This window comes from Lissotriton vulgaris, chromosome 8 (genome assembly GCF_964263255.1).
Source record: "Lissotriton vulgaris chromosome 8, aLisVul1.2, whole genome shotgun sequence".
NCBI classification, from domain to species: domain Eukaryota; kingdom Metazoa; phylum Chordata; class Amphibia; order Caudata; family Salamandridae; genus Lissotriton; species Lissotriton vulgaris.
The window spans coordinates 716577528-716598330 of record NC_141696.1 but is presented as its reverse complement, the minus strand read 5'-3'; the positions used below and the strand labels follow the sequence as shown (position 1 = coordinate 716598330).

The 20803-nt window shown below is 49.3% G+C and overlaps 1 protein-coding gene across 6 annotated transcripts in view; it reads left to right on the top strand.

Annotated features, from left to right (window-relative positions):
• The window catches only part of BCLAF3 (BCLAF1 and THRAP3 family member 3), a 703357-nt gene that overhangs the window by 165159 nt on the left and 517395 nt on the right, over positions 1 to 20803 (top strand). For all 6 annotated transcript variants that reach the window (XM_086934591.1, XM_086934592.1, XM_086934594.1 and 3 more), the window contains exon 6: positions 2587 to 2701. In XM_086934591.1, the coding sequence (XP_086790717.1) occupies positions 2587 to 2701 (115 nt within the window). The remainder of the gene's footprint in view (positions 1 to 2586; positions 2702 to 20803) is intronic.

Genomic DNA, 20803 nt, shown 5'->3' with positions numbered 1-20803 from the left:
TCTGATAGTTCTGACCCAAGACTCCTCTCTAGAAGGCTGGGGGGGCCGTATTACAGGATCTGCAAGTAAGCGATCACTGGTCTCAAGAGTTACGCATCTCCCATATCAGCCTTCTGGAGCGAAGGGCGATTCGGCTGGCTTTGCAGTAGTTTCTTCCAAAAATTCAGAATACCACAGTCCTGGTCCGTATGGACAACACTGCGGCCATGCAGTATGTAAACAAGCAAGGCGGAACGAGATCCAAACTCCTTTTGAAAGAAGCTCAGGAGATATGGGAATGGGCTATTCGTTATCACAGTCTCTCTCAGCGGAACGTCTTCCGGGCTCCCTCAATACGGAAGCGGATTCCTTGAGCCACCTAAGGTCGGTTTCTCAGGAATGAGAACTGGATCAGAGAACTCTCGAAGGAATATTCTCTCGTTGGGGCACGCTTATAGACCTGTTCGCGACTCCAGAAAATAAGTAACGGCAATTCTTCGCAAGCAGGTATCACCATCAAAGATAGTTGGGGAATGCTCTTTCGACAGCCTGGTCCGGCGCATTTGTTTACGCCTTTCCTCCAATTCCCCTGATTCCAAGAATACTGAGGAAACTCAAGACGGAGCCCTGCACAATGATTTTAATAGCTCCAGCTTGGCCCCGCCAATTTTGGTACAAAGAGCTTCTCCTTTTTTCAGGATCAGAAAACTCACCTGCGTTCCATTCCAACCCTGTTGACGAGGTCCCAGGGCCAAGTAAGGCATCCGGACCAGAGTTCCCTGCAATGGACAGCTTGGCTCCTGATCACCGAGAATTCAGATCTTTAGATACCCCTCAGGATTGCAAAGAAATTTTAGCTCCGGCTCGGGCGCTAAGTACGAACAAGACCTATCGAGCAAGATGGAAGCGTTTTTGTGCATGGTGCCATGAAGAAAATCTTTATCCAGTCACTTCAGCTCCTTATAAGATCTTACTGTCCATTTTGTCTTTGCCAAAGTCAGGTCTTCAACACTCTTCCATCAAAGTGCATCTTGCAGCGATCTCTAGGTTCAGACGAACAGCCTCTGGCCCTTCTCTCTGGTCCGCAAGAGTGATCAAACAATTCCTGAAAGGTTTATTCAGGGTTTTTTCTTCTGGTTAAGCCTCCTCCTCCATTATGGCAACTCAACCTGGTCCTCGGCCATCTAATGAGGGCACCTTTTGAACCTATTCATAAGGCGGAGATGAAGTTTTTGTCATGGAAGGTGGCTTTTCTTCTGGCTATTTCATCAGCCAGTAGAGTTGGAGTACTTCAAGCTCTCACGATTGTTGATCCTTTCTTGCAATTCAAGAATGACTCTTTGATTTTGAGAACAAATCCAAAATTTATTCCAAAAGTCCCTTTGGATTTTCACTTAATTGAACCTGTGGTTCTAAAGTCTTTTTTTCCTCGACCTTAGACTCTGGCGGAAAAATCTCTCCACACTTTGGATGTCCAAAGATGCCTGAAATTTTATCTCCAACGCACAAAGTATTTCAGAAAGACTTCGCAATTTTTTGTCGCTTTTAGCGCTCCAAGAAAAGGCTTACCCCTGTCAAAGCAGGGGATATCACGTTTGATTGTCAGCACAACTCATTTCTGTCATCAGGCGGCAGGGAAGCCGCTGAGGGGACGGATCAAAGCGCATTCTACGAGATCTGTGTCATCATCTACAAAGCATGGGAATCTATGAAAGTAGCAATACTGGGGAACCAAAGTTACAGGTAAGTAACTTGTTTTTATATATAGATAGAGATAGAGATAGAGATAGAGAGATAGAGACTATATCGAAGTAAGGGGTGATTACACCACCTTACCCAGGCTTCAATTGCAAACCTGTGGTGTCAGTTTGGAAGGCTAACCAGGGGTGGCACAATACATGCTGCAGCCCCTGGTAGGCCTAGGTGAAAACCAGCCAAAAGAGTGAAGTACTGAAAAGAGCTCAGGGAGACTCCCTTTACACGACGTGCGGTAGAAAATCTGAAAGCCTGAGCCTCTGGGGGGAGCATTCTAGTGGGTGCTGTCGCCTGATTGGCTGCAGTTTGGACTATGATAGTCATGAGTGTGGAAGTTTTTACTCTTGTAGCTTAGGGCTACTTTACTTCCTGGTTCTTTATTTATAAGGTTTTTTGGTAATTATTTGCATATTATTGCTTTTTTATGTACCGTGAGACTCCCACTCTGACGGTGAATGACTCAGGAATGTGAATCTATGAAAGACACCAATACTGGAGAACCACAGATTACAGATAAGTAACTATTGATCTTCTCCTTGCCAATATGTCAGATTACAGCATGGATAGCTAAGAAAATTAATTTGTATTGGAGGTTGGTGTCTTAAGAGTGGCAAGCACTATATCTGGTGGGAGGGCAAAATGCCTTTGATCTATTTCGTTTTTTCCCCATTTCTCCAGAGAAAACCCAACGTCGACCTTCTGTTTGCAAAATAGCATAGTTTGGATACTGACAACATCTTCCCTGAAAGGGAATCCATGTATTTTTATATTTTGAGTTGTTTATTTACTTCTGGTAAGAAAGCTATTCTTACATAAATGTATTTATCTTTTAATCGATCCTTTTGTTTACAGCAAATTATTTCAAGTGTTCTGGGCTTACTCTTCATGAACGTTTTTCCAAGTTGAAAGACAAGCAAGCCGAAGATACAAAAGAAGCAGTGGCACGTCCAGATCCAGAAATTCACAGGTATGTCTCTAGCTCTATGTCAAGGACCTTGGCTGTATCAGATATTTTTATAATTAAAAGGTGTTGAAGGGCTGAATATGGGCTAGGATGAATTCTTAGGTATGAAAAATGTGCCTTGCAAACCTTGCATTTTGTCTATTTTGTGGTGTGTTACCTTCTCAAAGAACTGCTTTGGGTAGTTGGGGCATGGCAATAAAACACAAAACCATATTGAGGAGTGTTAAGGTGGCATTGTCCCCTGCATTTTGTGGGCATGCAACTTCAAATAATATAGTATTTTTATGGGAGCTCTTGTGAGTCCCACTACAGCGCTCATTCCGATTGGCTGGCTGGACCGCAAACTCTGATATTGCGGATGCCATTACAGGGCTCAGGGGCTCTGTAATTAAAATATAAGGGGTTATTGTGAAGATACTCTGACCCCACTAGTCCTTGTTGGGGATGTCAATGAGGGACCTCCCCAACACCCCCTCCCCGGTCAAATTAGAAGAAGAAAAGTTTTGGGTAGGTGCAATATCCCATAGGAGTCTTTCTGGAGCCTGCACGGTCTCCTGTGCCCCTAAGAGTGTCACAAGAAGACAGGTGGATGTGAGTGGGCTACTCCTTGGGCGAGCCCCATGCCACACACATCCAAATGCTGTGCACAGCGGGTGGTTGCCATAATTACCTATAGTAATAAAATGTTACTGTTTAACAAAACAAAAGTAGAAATTCACTGGAAAGGGTTAAAGTGACGTTATAGATAGGTGAAAATGTCAGTTAAAAAAATAAACTCAAAATGCCACTGAAGCTCACCAGTTGTAGTTAACTAAAGAAACTAGTACTCATGTTATTACTGTGCACTGCTTTTCACTCGTAGAATGTTCAACGACGTCATTGATGACATCAGTGAATACATCTAAAATGACATTAATGACAACACTGTGCATGGCGGGAGCACAAGTTATAGTTTCTTCTGTTAACTATAACTTGGGAATTTCCGATATATATATATATATATCTACATTGCTATCTCTAAAATGCTGACATACAATGCATATAACCTTTGAAACGTGGTATTTTGTTTATGTCCATGCATAGCCCACTCATGTGATGACAATGAACCTATCACTGAGAGTTTAAAAGTTCCAATCAAATGTGAGAACATTGTCATGTGAACAAGTCTCTTTGAGCCGAAACGTCATGAGGCTACCTGCACAAGAGGAATAAAATAAGAAATCACCAAATTGGTCCGTGTGTTTGTGTCCTAGCTGGTGTGACCCCAGAGCGTGGCAGCAAGAGACGGAGCATTGAAAATATATATATATATATATATATATATATATATATATATATATATATATATATATATATATATATATATATATATATATATATATATATATATATATATATATATATATATATTCTCCATGACTGGTTCCTTTCGCCACTCCAACAGCGCTCAGTACGGGTGCGGCGCCCTGCAGCTGAACCACGCTGCTGATATCTTGTCCACAGCTCCCTCACAGGAAACAAATGGGTCGCACTCCACGGGTATTCTTTTTGCAGTTTTTTTATTGTTTTTAAGTTACATTTCCACAGGCAGATGTTCCGATCTACGCGTTTCGGTATTACAAATACCTTGCTCACGATCAACCGTTCTCTGGGCTACCCCTTCAAGATATACCACAATACAATGTATTCCATACATCACTTCCTGTTAGGGGTGTGTCAGAGCCTCTAAGCTTTATGGGACATGTAGTTTTTTTTACCAAAGTGTCAATATTGCTTCATATCGCCCAATTTTTACATTTTATATTTCATTAGATGCAATCAAAGTGGGGACAATTGGGCGATATGAAGCAATATTGACACTTTGGTAAAAAAAACTACATGTCCCATAAAGCTTAGAGGCTCTGACACACCCCTAACAGGAAGTGATGTATGGAATACATTGTATTGTGGTATATCTTGAAGGGGTAGCCCAGAGAACGGTTGATCGTGAGCAAGGTATTTGTAATACCGAAACGCGTAGATCGGAACATCTGCCTGTGGAAATGTAACTTAAAAACAATAAAAAAACTGCAAAAAGAATACCCGTGGAGTGCGACCCATTTGTTTCCTGTGAGGGAGCTGTGGACAATAGATATATATATATATATATATATATATATATATATATATATATATCTATATATATATATATCTATATATATATATATATATATATATATATATATATATATATATATATATCTATATCTATATATATATCTATATTTATATATATATATTTATTTATTTATTTATTTATATAATTTGTATAGACAACTTCCAAACAATACAATGTCCAGGCCGCTATTGCAGTGTCAGCGTGTTTATATCCAGTACCGCTGACTCGGCACGTTATGGGGGACAAGCCTCCTTGATTGAGAGTGTATGTTTCATGGACATTTAAATACAAGTCACGTGACTTCACCCTAAGTGTAAACATAGGTAACAGACTAACAGGGCAGTCTCAGTTATGGAGCTAGAAGGCAGACTTATTTGGCTGAAATGGAAAAATGTGGTTAAAGTGCACATTATGCGTAACATTAAGCATTTAAATTCATTACTAAGCTCATTGCCTCGTCATGTCTTAACACTGACCAAATTAAATTGCTAAATGCAAATACATCATAACTTGGGTTACTTCATAGCAAGAAAACAATAACAGTCCTATAATGATAGGAGGATGACCACTAAAACATTTTGAATATAATAACGTGCAAGGATGTGAATACATAATTATTTGGATTGCTTCACATTCTTCTTCCACTGCTAGAATGTTTAAGCGGAAACGCTCAATTTAACAAGAATTACATCATTCTAAATTGAACCATTCAGCCCAAATGGGCAAAAAATTATCCGATCCATACTTCATATCATGAGCGTTTATCAGTAATCAATATTCCAATAATTCACTCGCCGCTGTGGGCATATACATTTTCAATAGTTCACTCGACCCGGTGGGCAAAGTTGAAGTGTCAATCCATAAACCATTCATACCCCCAATGTCATTTGTGCTCTTATCCATTTCTTTTTTTTAAAATCCGATTTTATTGACAGATCACAAACCAATCGCAGAGCTCTGTACCCCAGAGGTATCAGCCAGTCAAATGTATACATGAATGACATCGCAATCCATCTTGACTGTTTACATAGGTAACAAGAGAACATAATCAATGCCATGAACAACCCTCCCTACCCAAATGACCCCCCCCGCCCCCCACACACACACACGCACGGTTATTAACTGTTCGGCAATCAGTACACACACATCCATCAACACAGCGCTCTTAGATGTCCAGTATTGGGTCCTGTTCTGGCGGAGGTTCGAGCCATAGACACCTGAAGTTGGCCCAGCGCTTCCAAATTTTATAGTGCTTACGTGGGCATCCCCGGGCAAGAAATATGGGCTTCTCCATCCTCATGCAAAAGTCAAGTCCTCTCTTCCACGCCATGAATGACTGGGCCCTCGGGTCCTTCCATGCCCTGGCTATGTCTCTTTTGGCCACTGTGAGCCCTAGCAGCAGTAAGTGTCTCTTGTAGAGGTTACCCCCCACCCCATCCATCACATGCAAGAGGCCTAATTGTGGTGTACGTGGGAGCACCCACCCCAGTGCCTCATCTAAGCCATTCCATACCCCGTTCCAGAACCAGTCTAAGTGGCTACAACTCCACACCGTGTATAGGAATGTTCCCACCCCCCGACCACATCTAGTACAGTCCGGAGATGCAATGAGGCCCGCCTGCTACAGCCTCCGCCTAGTAAAATACACCCTATGTAGGTATTTAAATTGGATAAGCCTAAGGCGGACAGAAATGGCTGCTCCTCTAGGGCTTGTGAGAGCCTCATCCCAGTCCTCTTCCTCCAGTGTTCCAATGTCTTCCTCCCAAGTCTCCCTCAGCTTTTGCAATGTGGAGGAGTAGTGTATGATCAGGGACTGGTATATGCGTGATATTTTCTTAGTCTCTATATCGCCCATGAGAACCCTAGCTTCGAAGGGGCTAAACTCGCGAAGGGAGGTCAACCCCTCCAAGTATGGGGCAAGAGCATGGCGGAACTGTAGGTATCTAAAAAATTGGGTGCTGGGCATATTATATTCTGTACTTCGCTCCTGGAACGACTTAAGTGATGTCCCTGACATGACATCCCCCAATTTAGAAATCCCTGTCGTCCCACCCCGTAAAGCCCTGCAGTGTTGCCAGGCCAGGTAGGCGGCTGTTACGCCAGACGGGAGTTCCTTCGGTCAGGGTCCGCCACCACCCCATTCGTCGCAGGGCTTGCCTCCAAATGTCGAACACTACCTGTGTAACTGGTGGCAGCGCCCTATGCCTCTGTGCCGCATATAGAATAGTGTGTAATGTATGAGGCCCCATCAGAAACCGCTCCAGGGCATAGGCTGGGTCCCCCCTGTCCCCATACCACCATTCATTCAATACTAGGAGATGCGAGGCTTGATAATAGGAGAGGACATCAGAGGTCGCCAGGCCACCACTATACGTGGACTGAAAGCATGTGCGCAGCGCCACCTGGACTGAGCCGCCCATCCAAAGAAATTGACCTAGAACGGAGTCCACTTTTTTGAACCAATGATGTGCGATATGATAGGGGTGATTTTGCAGCTGGTAAAGCAGCCGAGGCAGGGCCACCATTTTAAAAATGGCCGATCTGCATATATAGTCTGGGGCATGCAGGACCACTTTTTAAAATCCACCCGGGTCCGCTCCCAGACCGGCGCCACGTTCCGCTCCCAAGATACCGCGGAGATCTCTGACAGGAACACCGCCAGATATTTAATGCCCCCGACTGCTACTTGAAAAGCTGAGGCCCATTCTCCTGCCGCCGGGCCAACCCCAACACCCAAAGTGTAGATTTACGTGGGTTCATGTACAGTCCCGAAGTCTCGCCAAAGATCTGCAGGATGCGCAGGAGACGGGGCCCGACCTATTGAGATCCGTTAAAAAGAACAGGACGTCATCCGCATATAACGCTATTCTATCCGACAGGCCGTGCCCCCATTCAAACCCCCTCATCTGCACATCTATACGTACCTATGCAGCCAATGGCTCCATAGCCAAGGCGAACAGGTAGGGTGAGAGGGGGCAGCCCTGCCTGGTACCCCTCCTGATAACGAAGCTCGAGGACGAGACCCCCGCTACTCTGACCAAAGCCGTCAAATCCGTGTATAGCAAGCTCAAATATGACATGAAGTGGGGTCCAAAGTTCAGCCGGGGCAGGAGCGCGAACAAGTACGTCCAGTTCAACGAATCAAACTCCCTGTCCATGTCGGCCAGGAAAAGCGCCGCCTGCACCGCCGCAGACCGAACCACTGCCACTGCCACATGAGCCCTCCTGATATTATGCCGTGTCGCCCTTTGAGGCATAAAGCCAGCCTGGTCAGGGTGTATGAGTTCTGCAATATACGGCAATAACCGATTAGCCAACGCCTTGGCCAATATCTTGGCCTCCACATTTAATAGGGAAATCGGGCGGTACGAGGCATGCTACTCCGGGGGCCGACCGGGCTTGTGGAACACCACTACCTCAGCATGTCTCCAGTCCGGGGGTAGGCAACCCCGTTCCCTAGCCTCCTCCACCACCACCCTATAGTGGGCCCCGAATTGCAGATGACATTTTTTGAAGAATTTGCTGGGGAATCCATTGGGGCCGGGAGCCTTGCCAGTGTGCCAGCTCTCCCAGGGCGGCACCCGGCTCATCCTCAGTCAACGGGAGTTCAAGGCGGTCTCGTATTTTATTCAAAACCGCTCGCGGTGGCAGATCTGCTATAAACTTGTCAACTAGATCTGCGGAAAGGCATTTATTCGGGGCATACAGGTCTGCGTAATAGGCAGCTAAGCCCTCAGCGAGCTCCTTGGGATCCGTGACCGGGGACCCAGTGTCGTCTTGAATCCTCAGGGGGGTCTGAGTCTGAAATATGCCCTGACAGTCTATGTAGCATTGTCCCTGATTTTTCGCCCCATTGGTATACTCTACTACGGGTCGCCAACCACAACTGTTGGCCTCATCCAACAACAGAGAGGCATAGGACTGCTGTGCCAGCAATAGCTGCCCAACCGTCTGGTCCTCCCCCTCAACACTACCGCGATGCTCCAAATACCCGCAATGTGGGTTTCATTGCTTCCCATAGCGTCGTCTTATCCGCCACCGTCCCCACATTTTCGGACAGATAGTGAGCTATGGCCTCACCCATGTGCTTTTGATAGTCCCCTAGTTGCAGATGCCAAACGGAGAGACGCGAGCGAAACGGCTGTCTCCGCTTATCCAAACAAATGTCTACAGCAGTCGGGGAGTGATCAGACAGCCCGCGCAGCAGTATTATCTGCAGCCTCCACTCTACCTATTACCGCCCTGGGAACGAATATGTAATCCAGCCTGGATAAGGACCTGTGAACCGCGGAGAGAAAGGTATATTCTCGCTGAGCGCCGTGCATGTGTCTCCAGGTATCTACCCAATTCAGGTTCCTGATCATGTCACTCAATTTGGAGGGACTAGCTACCACACTCCCTCCCCCAGGCCGACGCCTATCCCCAGTACTGTCCATGACGTCATTCCAATCACCACCCACCACTGCGAGTACATTTGGAATGTCTGCCCATTCTGCAAAAATCTTCTCAACGAGGGACCACTGGAGAGTGGGTGGGGCGTACACACATCCCAGAACAATGGGCTCCTCCCCTAGTGTACCATGAACAACTATATAACTGCCCTTCGTGTCTATCCAATGAGTGGAATGGACATAAGGAACCCTACGGTGCACTAAGATGGCCACCCCCCTAGAGCCCTTTGTAAAGCCTGCGTGAAAGACCTGGTGATAGCCAATCGTTGGAGGCATAGTGTTTTATTACCCAGGAGATGTGTTTCCTGCAGCATCACTATATCCGCCCGCCCTCTTTGCCTGCCTCAATACTGCCCCCCGTTTTATCTTATCCAGCATTCCCCTCACATTCCAGCTGAGGACTTGGATAGAGCCCCCGGGCCCACTGGCCCTACTAACCGGGCACGACATCAGGGACCACCTGGATCAAAGAGTCACGATATGTGCCATGAAGGTGCACACTCGACCACCATTGCTACGTTGCCCGAACCATGCGTCTCCCACCCAATCCAACATCAAACAGCCCCCCCCCCTGTCCCCAACCCCCTTCCCCACCCCATACCTCAAGAAACAATGAAGTACTTGTCGCGGTGTAGCAGGGCCTCCACCCCCCACATGAGGTCAAGGACCCTCCACACCAATTAATCCCCATAGAACTACCCTACCCCCCCCGACAACCACCAACCCACAACTGGTGGAACCCCCCCGCCTGTGATTAACCCTCCCTCCACCCCGGCTACCCTTGATTCATCTACTGAAATATCTAAATCAGGTGTCCTTCTTCTGAATCCCAGCAGCTTCTTTCTCCTTCTCTGAGGCATTGTCCGATGTAGACCGCTGCTTGGACCTGGACCTGGACCTGGACCTCCAGTTGTCTTTCGGCCGCACCCCCCGGGGAGGTTGCGCCTGTGCCCCACTGCGAGAGGAGTCTGAGTCCAGCCCCGGAGGTGTATGCACTCTTACTGGCACTATTTCGTCTGTCCATGTGAACACCTCTTCTGGGGATTCAAAGAAGTGGGTGCGGGATTGAAACACGACCCGGAGGCGGGCCGAATATAGTAGGGCGTAAGGTATTTTCAGGTCGCGCAGCCGAGCCTTGGCCGCTGTAAAAGACTGCCATTGTTGTTGTACCATGCGAGTATAAACCGGGAAGATCAGGACACGATGATTGTCATACAGCAATGGTTCCTTCGCTCTGGCCTGTTGTAGGATTATGTCCCTATCATGGTAATTTAATAGCTTGGTGATCACAGGCTGCGGCCGTGCCCCCACCGGTGGTTTTTGCATCGGGGCCCGATGCGCCTGCTCCATTACAAAGCATCTAGACAAGGTGTCAGGAGGGAGCCAGCTCTCGCTCCACTGCGCCAGGAACCCCTCCATATTGCCCTTTTCGCACCCCTCCGGCAGGCCGACAAAGCTGAGGTTGTTGCGCCTGGCCACCCCTCCGCATCCTCCACACAGAGCGCCAGGCCCTTCTGAATGGATTCCCTGCTGGCCACCTTGCGCTTGAGGGTCGCAATATCGTCTTCCGCCCCAGAGATACGTGTCTCAGCCTCCGTAATGCGGGATACAGCGTTCCGTAGATCTTGGCTCAGTAGTGTAACATCAGATCCCACCGCCGCTATCTTTGCCTCCATTATGTCCCGTGACTGGGTGATGGCTGCCATAATGGCCGCATTGTCCGGCCCGGCATCATGGTGTCCACCCGAGGCCCCCGCGCCTCCACTGGGACCCGTAAATTAATCAATCTGGCCATGCTTTTGGGGGGGGGCCCCACCACCTGCACCATGTGTCATGACTACCTGGAAGCCGCCTCAGAGTCCCAGCGACAAGACCACCAGGAGCGTAGCCAGCAGCACCACCCAAGGTCCCACCGCGTCCCAGCCCGGCCGCCGCTCGAGGATCCCCTCCGCTGTCGCTATGGCCAATAGGGTCCCCAGTCCGCTCCCCCCGATCCCAGGGCCGCAAACTCTTTATGGGCTGCAGATAATTGCCCTTCCAAGCTTCAGCTCCACCACCGGCCACCAACACAAGCGGGGCCCGGGCCACAGCAGCCGGCCCCCGGCGACAGCAGCCCCCTGTCCGTTAGGGGTCCGGCCCGGGTCCAATGGCACTAGGGCCCCCCTCACTGCCTCCACGCTGTCCGTGGCCCGACCCGGCTGCCGTCCGACTGGTCTCAGGCCCCCTCAAGAATTGCTGTCCATATGGCCTCCCCACGCCCCCACGTCAGGGAGTCGCCGCTCACCTTAATTTCTTGGCCGTCCGACCGACGCCATCTGGAGAGGTCCGCCACCAGGCCGGGGGCCGGGAGCTGCCCCGGGGGAGCTATCCAATCTCGAACTCCCCACCTTGTTGTCCAGGCCAGGCCCCACTGCCCTCTCCGGGGCCAAGGGCCCACCGGCCACCTCGATAACCTTGCTAGCAGTAGGGGCCCCAGATGCTGCAGTGAGGGCCACTCGCGTCCGTTGCAGGTCCCTGTCAATTTGGGCTCACTCCACCAGGGCTGTGCCCCCTACTCCGTCGCAAGTCCACTGCCAGGACCCACGAAAATCTAGGTCTCCGGCTGCGGCCGGCGGCATAGGCAGCACTCCCCACCGCCGCTACTGTCCAACCCCCAGTGCACCAAAGCGACCGGGCCTCTCTGGTGGGGCGTCACTCGTGTCCGGCCAACGCTGTCCGGGGATGTCCGCCGCCAGGCATGGGGCCGGGAGCCACCCCGAAGGGGAGCCCCAATCCCAAGGACTCTGCTTCGCTGCCCGGGCTAGGCCCCACTGCCATCTCTTCTCACTTGGGCCAGAGGTTCGCCGGTCTCCTCAGGGTCGTCACTGCCAATGGTGGCCTCAGGTGCCGCCACCAGGATCGCCAGGCCGACCGCGGACCCCCGCCGATGCGGGCCCGCTCCACACTGTCAGTGCCCCTGGTACCTCCGCTCGACTATAGCCGGGACTCGCGAAACTGAGGTCCCCGGCTGCGGCGGGCTGCACAGGCCGCTCTGCTCTCGGCTGCCGCTGCCAGGCCCCCGGTGCTCCAAATCAACCGGATCTTCGCCGGTGGGGTGCCGTTAGGGTCCGATATAGGATTCCCCCCTCTGGGTCGCTTTAGAGTGGGGAAGGCAGGATCAGCGGACGGATAACTTGCTGGCGGGGTTGGAGCCTGCTAAACTGCGTCCGCCATGCTGGCTTCCCTAGCCACGCCCCCCTCTTATCCATTTCTTGACCTTGGTGTCTTTAAACTCTCCTAAAGGGAATCCACAAAGATCAGTGAAAATAAAAAAGATAAGGTGATAATACCATAACTCTTGCGTATGTGAATTTCCAAACATACGTCCCACAGACATTTTAAAATCCTAGAAGGAAGCAATCATCATTAAAAACAGTAACACTATTGTTTTTTTTTTTTTTTAAATCAGATCATCCCGTACTAACAGACACCGGCCGCCTATATCTATCCTAGGTGTATTGCCAGTGCCTCATCAAAATTGTGACCTTCAGGTTGCATCGTGCGGTAATTAATAATTAATCTCTATTCCAATCTGCTCTGCTCTTGCACTCTTGTCTCCTCCCCTCTCTCTCACTGGGACATTTTCAAGGACACAGAATGAAATAGGCCTGTTATTGCTTTTATGGTGCATGGCAAAATGCCTGGCTACAGGGTATTGTTTGCCAAGATTTTTAATGGCCCGAAGATGTTCCAACACCCTCTTTTTAGCCAGGTGTATTGTGCTGACAATGTAGAATTTATTGCAAGAGCATCTAAGTGCATATACTACATTGTCTGTTTGCCATGTAAAGTGTGTAAGGATATTAAAAGGTTTATAATGGTTTGAGAGTTTGACCTCTTAAACATTTTTACTGTATTTGCAAGCCTTACACTTGCCGCGTACATAAACCCTGAATGGGATTTTTTGTAGTTGCTACAGGAATCATTGTTTTGCAAATCATGACTTTGAGGGATTTGGGTCTACGGTAAGTTATTTGTGGTCCATCTTGAATACCTTTCGCTACATCTTTGTCAATTTAAATAACGTCCCAAAATTGGTTAATAGCTTTTCTGACTTCCCAAGATTGTTGGTGATGGTGGTAAATCTGGATGTCTTGCAAATACAGTAAAAATGTGAAAGAGGTCAAACTGTCAAACCATTGTAAACCTTTTACAACTCTTAAACACTTTACATGCCAAACAGACTATGTAGTATATGCACTTAGATGCCCTTAAATGTTTTGTTTGGAATTTGTCTAAAAACAATTTGGTGTCTGCCCTGCTGTTTTCATTCGGAGTAGGAATGGTATGGTATGGAACTACAGCAACTAGTCCTCGGGGCCCACCCACCTAAAGGGCCATCTTCTGGACCCTATATTCAGCAATTGCCCGAACCTACAAGTTGGAAACCCTTCTCCACTCCCCTGGACTGATCACTTCCTTATTCCTCTCACATGGACCCTCCCCAACCACCCCTTACCTAAACCCATGACTGTCCAAAAGTCACGCAACTGGTCCAAACTTCCCCAGCCGGAATGGCTGGAGAACCTTGATTTGACCATACCAACCAAAACTTCCAACCCTATAGAGGACAACGAGAACTACAACAGCTGGATTACCAAATCTCTAGATCTGGTACTTCCACTTAAATGTACCCACCCCAAGCGGGGGAACGCGACCGCCCCGTGGTACACCACTGACCTCTGAGACGCCAAACGTAACTGTAAAAGAATTGAGAGAAAATGGCGCCTCGATTATTCACCAACGGACAAAACAGTTTACAAGGCAGCTATCAAAAGCTACAAATCTAGCATTAAACTAGTGCAGGCAAAATATTTTGAGGAAAAAATTGACAAGGCAGCCTCTAAGCCCAAGGAGATCTATTGGATAGCAAAATCTCTCCAACTACCCGAGACACCAAAGGAGCACAGCAACACCCAGGTCCACTGTGATGAGCTAGCGGACTTCTTATACCGCAAAATAGAAATCATTAATTCCTCTTTCTCTCAAAATATCCCTCCGCCCAGCTGCCCTCTAGATCCAGATTCCGCGGCAGCATCACCCGTCTCCCTCACGTATATCCCGCCCTTAGATCTCAGCCATTTAGAAAGTATCATGCAGCAGGTCAAATCAGGATCACCTACTGACCCGGCCCCTCCGCGAGCTCTCACCCCGATCACCAGTCAGATCTCACCCACTTTTCGGGACCTGCTTAACTCCTCTCTCCACGCTGGCATCGTCCCGCCTCTATGGAAGCGAGCAATGGTCAAGGCTCTATTAAAGAAACCTAGCCTTGATGAAAACAACCCCTCCAACTATAGACCTATCTCTCTGCTACCCTGGCTCAGCAAACTACTAGAGAAGTATGTCAACTCGGTCCTAACACACTTCCTGGAATCGAACGACATACTGGATTCCTCACAGACGGGATTTCGGCCCCTTCACAGAACCGAAACCGCCTTGGTCGCAGTGACGGAGGAGGCAAGAAGGATCTTAGACAGCGATGGGTCATCGGCCATCGTTCTCCTCGACCTTAGTGCCGCCTTCGACACTGTAAACCACAACATTCTTCTCCACCGTCTCAGTAGGATAGGCATCTCGGGAACCACACTCACCTGGCTGAGATCCTTTCTCACAGATCGATCTTTTCAGATATTTGAGGGAGATTTCACCTCCTCCTGCAAACCCCTGAACTGTGGGGTGCCCCAGGGCTCCTCCCTGAGCCCCACCCTTTTAAACGTTTACCTTAGCCCTTTGGCTGATGTCGTCCGCCCCTTTGGAGTGAAAATTTTCACCTATGCGGACGACACACAGCTGGTGGTTGCACTGGACCCCCCCCTCTCAATTCCCACCACAGCCTATACAAATGTTTGGAAGCAGTCGCCGCCTGGATGACTGCCTCCTGCTTAAAACTAAACGGGGAGAAAACAGATTATGCTCCTTGGAAATACAAACACCAAATCTATCGACTCCATCTGGCCCCTTTGCCTAGGCTGTCCCCCCGAACCCAAAGAACAAATCAAAAGTCTCGGCATTTGGCTGGCCAGAACACTCAATTTTAACTACCAGGCAACTAAGCTTTCTGCCACATGCTTCGGGCTCCTGAGGCTACTTCGTAAGATCCTCCCCCTTCTCCCTTTCCACTCAAGACGGATCATGGTCCAAGGACTGATTCCATCTCGCCTTGACTGCGGAAATGCCCTATACTTTGGGGCCCCACAGTCCACGCTCAATAGACTCCAAATTGTCCAAAACTGTGCTGCCAGGACCCTCCTCGATATTCTGCGACGACTCGCAGTCAAAGCTCGACTGAAAGATCTTCACTGGCTTCCTGTGAAATCGAGGATTGAATTCAAGGCCATGTGTATTGCCCATCGTTCCTACTGGGGAACAGGCCCCGCTATCAATCGCCCCCTTGTAAATGCCTATCATCCCAATCGTCACCTCAGATCCGGGACATCTTATCTCACCACAGTGCCCTGAATCAAGAGAGCCAGGTGTGGAGGCCGGTCGCTCTCCTACAACCTAGCCAAGATCTGGAACACTCTCCCCCTCTCAATCAGATCAGAGCCTAAACTGCTTACCTTCCGAAAGCTCCTTAAAACCTGGCTTTTTAATAAATCATCTGAATAAATCGATTTAAATTCTAGCGGACTCCGCCTAGCCCAACCTCTGCAGCGCTGGGACGCCCCAGGGTAGCCATTGCGCTTTATAAATTATCTTTTCATTTCATTCATTCATTCATTCATTCATTCATTCATTCATTCATATATGTATATATAGTTAGCTGAAAAGTTTAGTGACAAAATAACGCTTTAAACTTAAAAGGACTGAAATTCATAATTCATAGTTATCTCTGGTAACTATAACTCATGCCCTGAGGTAACTATATACGTGCACACCCATCATGCACAGTTTTGTTATCAGTGGTGGTATTTCAGTTGTTGCAGTGATGTCATCTATGTTGTTATGGAGTTTCTCATGAGTAATTTAATATATGAGGGAATTAGCTGTGCAGGACAAGGGCAAGAGTTCTAGTTACTTGAAATAACTGACTGTTGTATTTCACACTTTTTCTTGTAGATTAAAACGTTGTGTTGTCACTGACATTTCCAGCTAACTAAAACGTCACTTTAACCTTTGTTTTTTCTTGGTATATTTCAATATATTACCAAACGTGGGTTGGCCACCTGGATCTGTCAGAAGTCAGGTGAACCCCATCCCCCGGGGAAGATTTGACAAAAAGGGGGGGGGGGAGGGGGTGCATGGCCTTTGCAGGCCCTGGGGACCTTATCCCTCGGGCTGTATTTTCCTTTCATTATAGGTGGGGTTGCCACCCTCAAAGTTTCTGCAGGCCCAGGAACCCCATTTCCCAGGCTCTTTATTTTCTTTGAGGGGGCACCCTCTAAAAAGTACTTTGGGAGCCAAGGGCTCCTCCAGCTCCCCACATGCACCCATCCTGTGTGCTGTGGGAGCCAACATTATTCCCACCCAGTGGGAAGCAGATGTTTTTTCTTGTTCGAGGCATGTGGGCTGCTAAATTCATATCTTAGCATTAGATCGCCGCCTAGTGTTGGGTCCGGATGATCTCACATTGTTGTCCTGGAAGAGTCTTCGAAGTATCCTGAGATAGGTGGCTCCTCCCCTGGACTACAGTGCGCATGGGCATCGGCTCCATCCCCAGATTGTTTTTTTCCGCCATTGGGTTCGGATGCGGTCTCGACGTCTCTCTGTCGGAACCGAGAAAACATAACTTTAAACGGCCAAAAGGCCTTGTATTCTTTACGTCGGTATTGTTTGCGTGCGGTCTCGAGTTCTTCCGTCTCTCGGAGCCGGAATCAGCGGAGTATTTGCACTCTTCGGACATCGAGGCCTTCTCATCGCGACTCGACAGCGACTTTCCAGCATGGAGCGGAGTCCGTTTAAACTCTGTCCGCTCTGTGGGTCCAAATACCCACATATAGACGTACACCCGGTCTGTAACAAATGCCTTTCACCAGACCATAACGAAAACAACTGCATGGCCTGCGCGAGTTTCAGGTCAAAGAAGACACTCACGATTCGGCGCGCGGTGCGCCTTGTGGCCAAACAAGCGGCCCCGGATCCAGAAAACATCTTCGACGACCGAGAAGAGGAGGACCAGAGCCATCATCTTCAAATCTCCCCGCCCGAGACGGAGGTCGAGGCAGATCCGGAAGACGACGACGGAGTCGTGGGTCAAGGCCTTGAATACGTCGACGAGGTAGGGGACGTCGAAGAGGTTTATGGGGCCGCGGAAGATGGCTCAGGGGACGAGCTATGCCCCGAAGTTTACGGACATAAAGAGCGGGTCACGGGATCGCCTGTCGGCCTTACCCAAGACCCCGTAGCGCAAGCCACGGCCCCGCCTTCAGGCCCGGCCACGGACATACTTGCTGCGCATAGGGTATCGAAACTGAAACCTACGGTATCGACTACACCTAAAATGGCCGAGCCGAAACCGAAACTTAAAGACTCGAGCGTCCCTAAGATGGCGGCCGTACCAGCGAAAACGACTAAGCCCGCTGCTTCATCGACTCCGTCGACCTCCGGTCCACAGAAGTCGAAGAAATCTGTCGATCCCACAGTGTCGAAATCGGCGCCAGAGGAGGGATCCTCTAAGAAGGGTGGCACGCAGAGGTCAAGCGCTGCGGCGCCGGCTAAGCCCGCCAAAGCCAGCGACACGGCTCCAGCTCCGACTGGGACTTCGGTTGTCGGACGCGTGGTGGAAGCAGTGCCGTCAAAGTCACACGGATCGAAGGCTGGCACATCTGCGCATCGGTCCAAGGACTCTGGGTCGGCGGACGCGGCATCATCGTCCAAAACTCAGAAGGGCCAACACGACGTCGGATCCGAAGGCAAGGCCTCCTCGTCGGTGCCAAAGGCCACTGTCAGTGACGCGTCCCCCATCGCTTCTTCAATACAAAGAATTAGGGAGATGGCCTCTGCTTCGTCGGCGCCGGCGCCATCGCCGCAGAAGGCGATAGACATTCCGGTCAAGCCTGCGAGTAAACTCCTCTTCCTCCTGCCGCCAAAAGAGGCGCCGAAGGCCTTTTCAACAAAATCGACGCCAAAGAAGTTGGATTCTTCGACGGCAGGGGCACTTTCAGGTCGAGGACTCAACTCAGAAGAGGATTCTGAGTGCTTTATCGATGCAGACACTGGCAAATTGACCCTTTACAAGAGGAGGATCACTTCACAGCCGGTGGACTATGTCATACCCCTAAAGAAGAAAAAGTTTCCCCAAGACGCCTCAGGCCTCATGGAACCTATCCAGCCTCCTCCAAGACGGAGCCCAACTCCGTCTCCCGACCACTCTGAAAGTGAGGGTTATGATGAAGATGGCCAATACACTTTCCCAGTCAATGAACCAGATTCACAGCCGGATTCATATGATGACATTGGGGACCAAGACACCCAAAATGTGGGGCAGGACCCACAGCCTTTCAGTGCACGTGCATCCCCAACAGAGGATTCTGCAGGTTTCCATGCACTCATTGAGAGGGCAGCTGCTAATCATGATGTGGACATGCATGCTGACCCAGTTGAAGAAGACTTTCTATTCGACACTTTTTCAGTTTCAGACAGAACTGTAAAGACACTGCCTATGCTCAAAGGAGTCCTCAAGCATGCTGCGGACATCTTTAAAGAGCCTACCAGGGCGAGGGTGGTCAATCCACGTATTGAAAAGAAATACAGACCAGCACCTGCAGATCCTGCATACATTCGGGGACAGTTGCCGCTTGACTCCCTGGTGGTCGCAAATGCCCGAAAAAGGGCCAACTCCCAAACAACGGGTGAAGCTCCTCCCCCGGATAAGGAGTCCAAAGTGCTAGAGGCAGGAGGCAAACGTGTAGCTGCGCAGGCTGCCAATTTCTGGCGTATTGCAAATACACAGGCACTATTGGCACGTTATGATAGGTCGCATTACGACACCCTAGAGCAAATTGTGCAACACCTGCCTCCGCAGTTTCAAGAGGGCACCAAAATGATTATACAGGAAGGGCAACTGATCTCCAACGCGGCCATAAAGTGTGCACTTGATGCCGCGGACACAGCCGCTAGGACCATTAACACTAGCGTCATGCTGAGACGACCGGCGTGGCTCCGCATATCGGGGTTTAAACCTGACATTCAATCAACCATACTTAATCAACCAGTCAATCCTGATAGACTGTTTGGTCCAGATGTTGACACCACCCTAGAAAAAATTAAAAAAGACACCGAAACTGCTAAGTCTATGGGGGCCCTACAATCACAACAGTTTCGTGGCAATAATTTTCGTCGCTCAGGTGCCCGTGGAGTCACCAGAGGACAGATGGGTCAGCAATCACAATTCTCTAGAGGTGGAGCACAATCCTCGTACCCCAAACAGAACAAGGGGGGCTACAGGGGAAACAGCACCAGAGGACGCGGCAGAGGAAACAACAACTCACGCTCCTCTACCCCAAGCAAACAGTGACTCTCGGTCACTGCCCCCCGACCACTTAACACCTGTCGGGGGGAGACTACAGCAGTTCCTGCCCGTCTGGATCAACATCACCACAGACAGGTGGGTGCGACAACTTATCCAGTACGGTTATTGTCTAGAGTTAAAATCCACTCCACCCAACATTCCACCAAGGCAAAGACCTATGTCCGCAGAGCACTTGCACTTATTGCAGCAGGAAGTGGTGGTGATGCTGCAAAAAGGCGCAATCGAGCTCGTGCCAGTGGGGGAGGAAGGCACAGGGGTATATTCCCTGTACTTCCTTATTCCAAAGAAGGACGGATCTCTCAGACCAATTCTGGATCTCCGTCCCCTCAATCTGTATATACTGTCAGAACATTTCCATATGCTTACACTGCAACAGATTCTTCCCTTGTTAAACCAAGGAGACTTCTTAGCAACCTTAGACCTCAAGGATGCTTATTTCCACATTCCACTACACCCGTCCCACAGAAAATACCTCAGGTTCACTATCCAAGGCAAGCATTATCAGTTCAAGGTCCTACCCTTCGGAGTCACCACAGCCCCAAGGGTGTTTACCAAGTGTCTGGCGACAGTAGCAGCGCACCTCAGGAGGCAGAACATCCATGTCTACCCCTACCTGGACGACTGGCTCGTTCAAGCCAAGTCGGAACAACAGTGCGCCGCGGACATGTCAACTACCATTCACCTCCTTCACGACCTGAGTTTCTCGTTGAATTACCCAAAGTCGCATCTTCAGCCGGCACATGTCCGGCAGTTTCTGGGTGCGACGATCAACACCCTGACGGCCAAAGCTCAACCAAACCAAGTCAGGATAGACAGCATGCAGTCTCTAATCCAGAAGTTCAAACCAAAACACTCACTTCCAGCGAGAGTGTTCATGCAGTTGATAGGCATGATGGCCTCCTGCATCTTCATAGTCCCTCACGCACGACTGCATATGCGCCCGCTCCAGGAGTGCTTAGCAAATCAGTGGACACAGGCTCAGG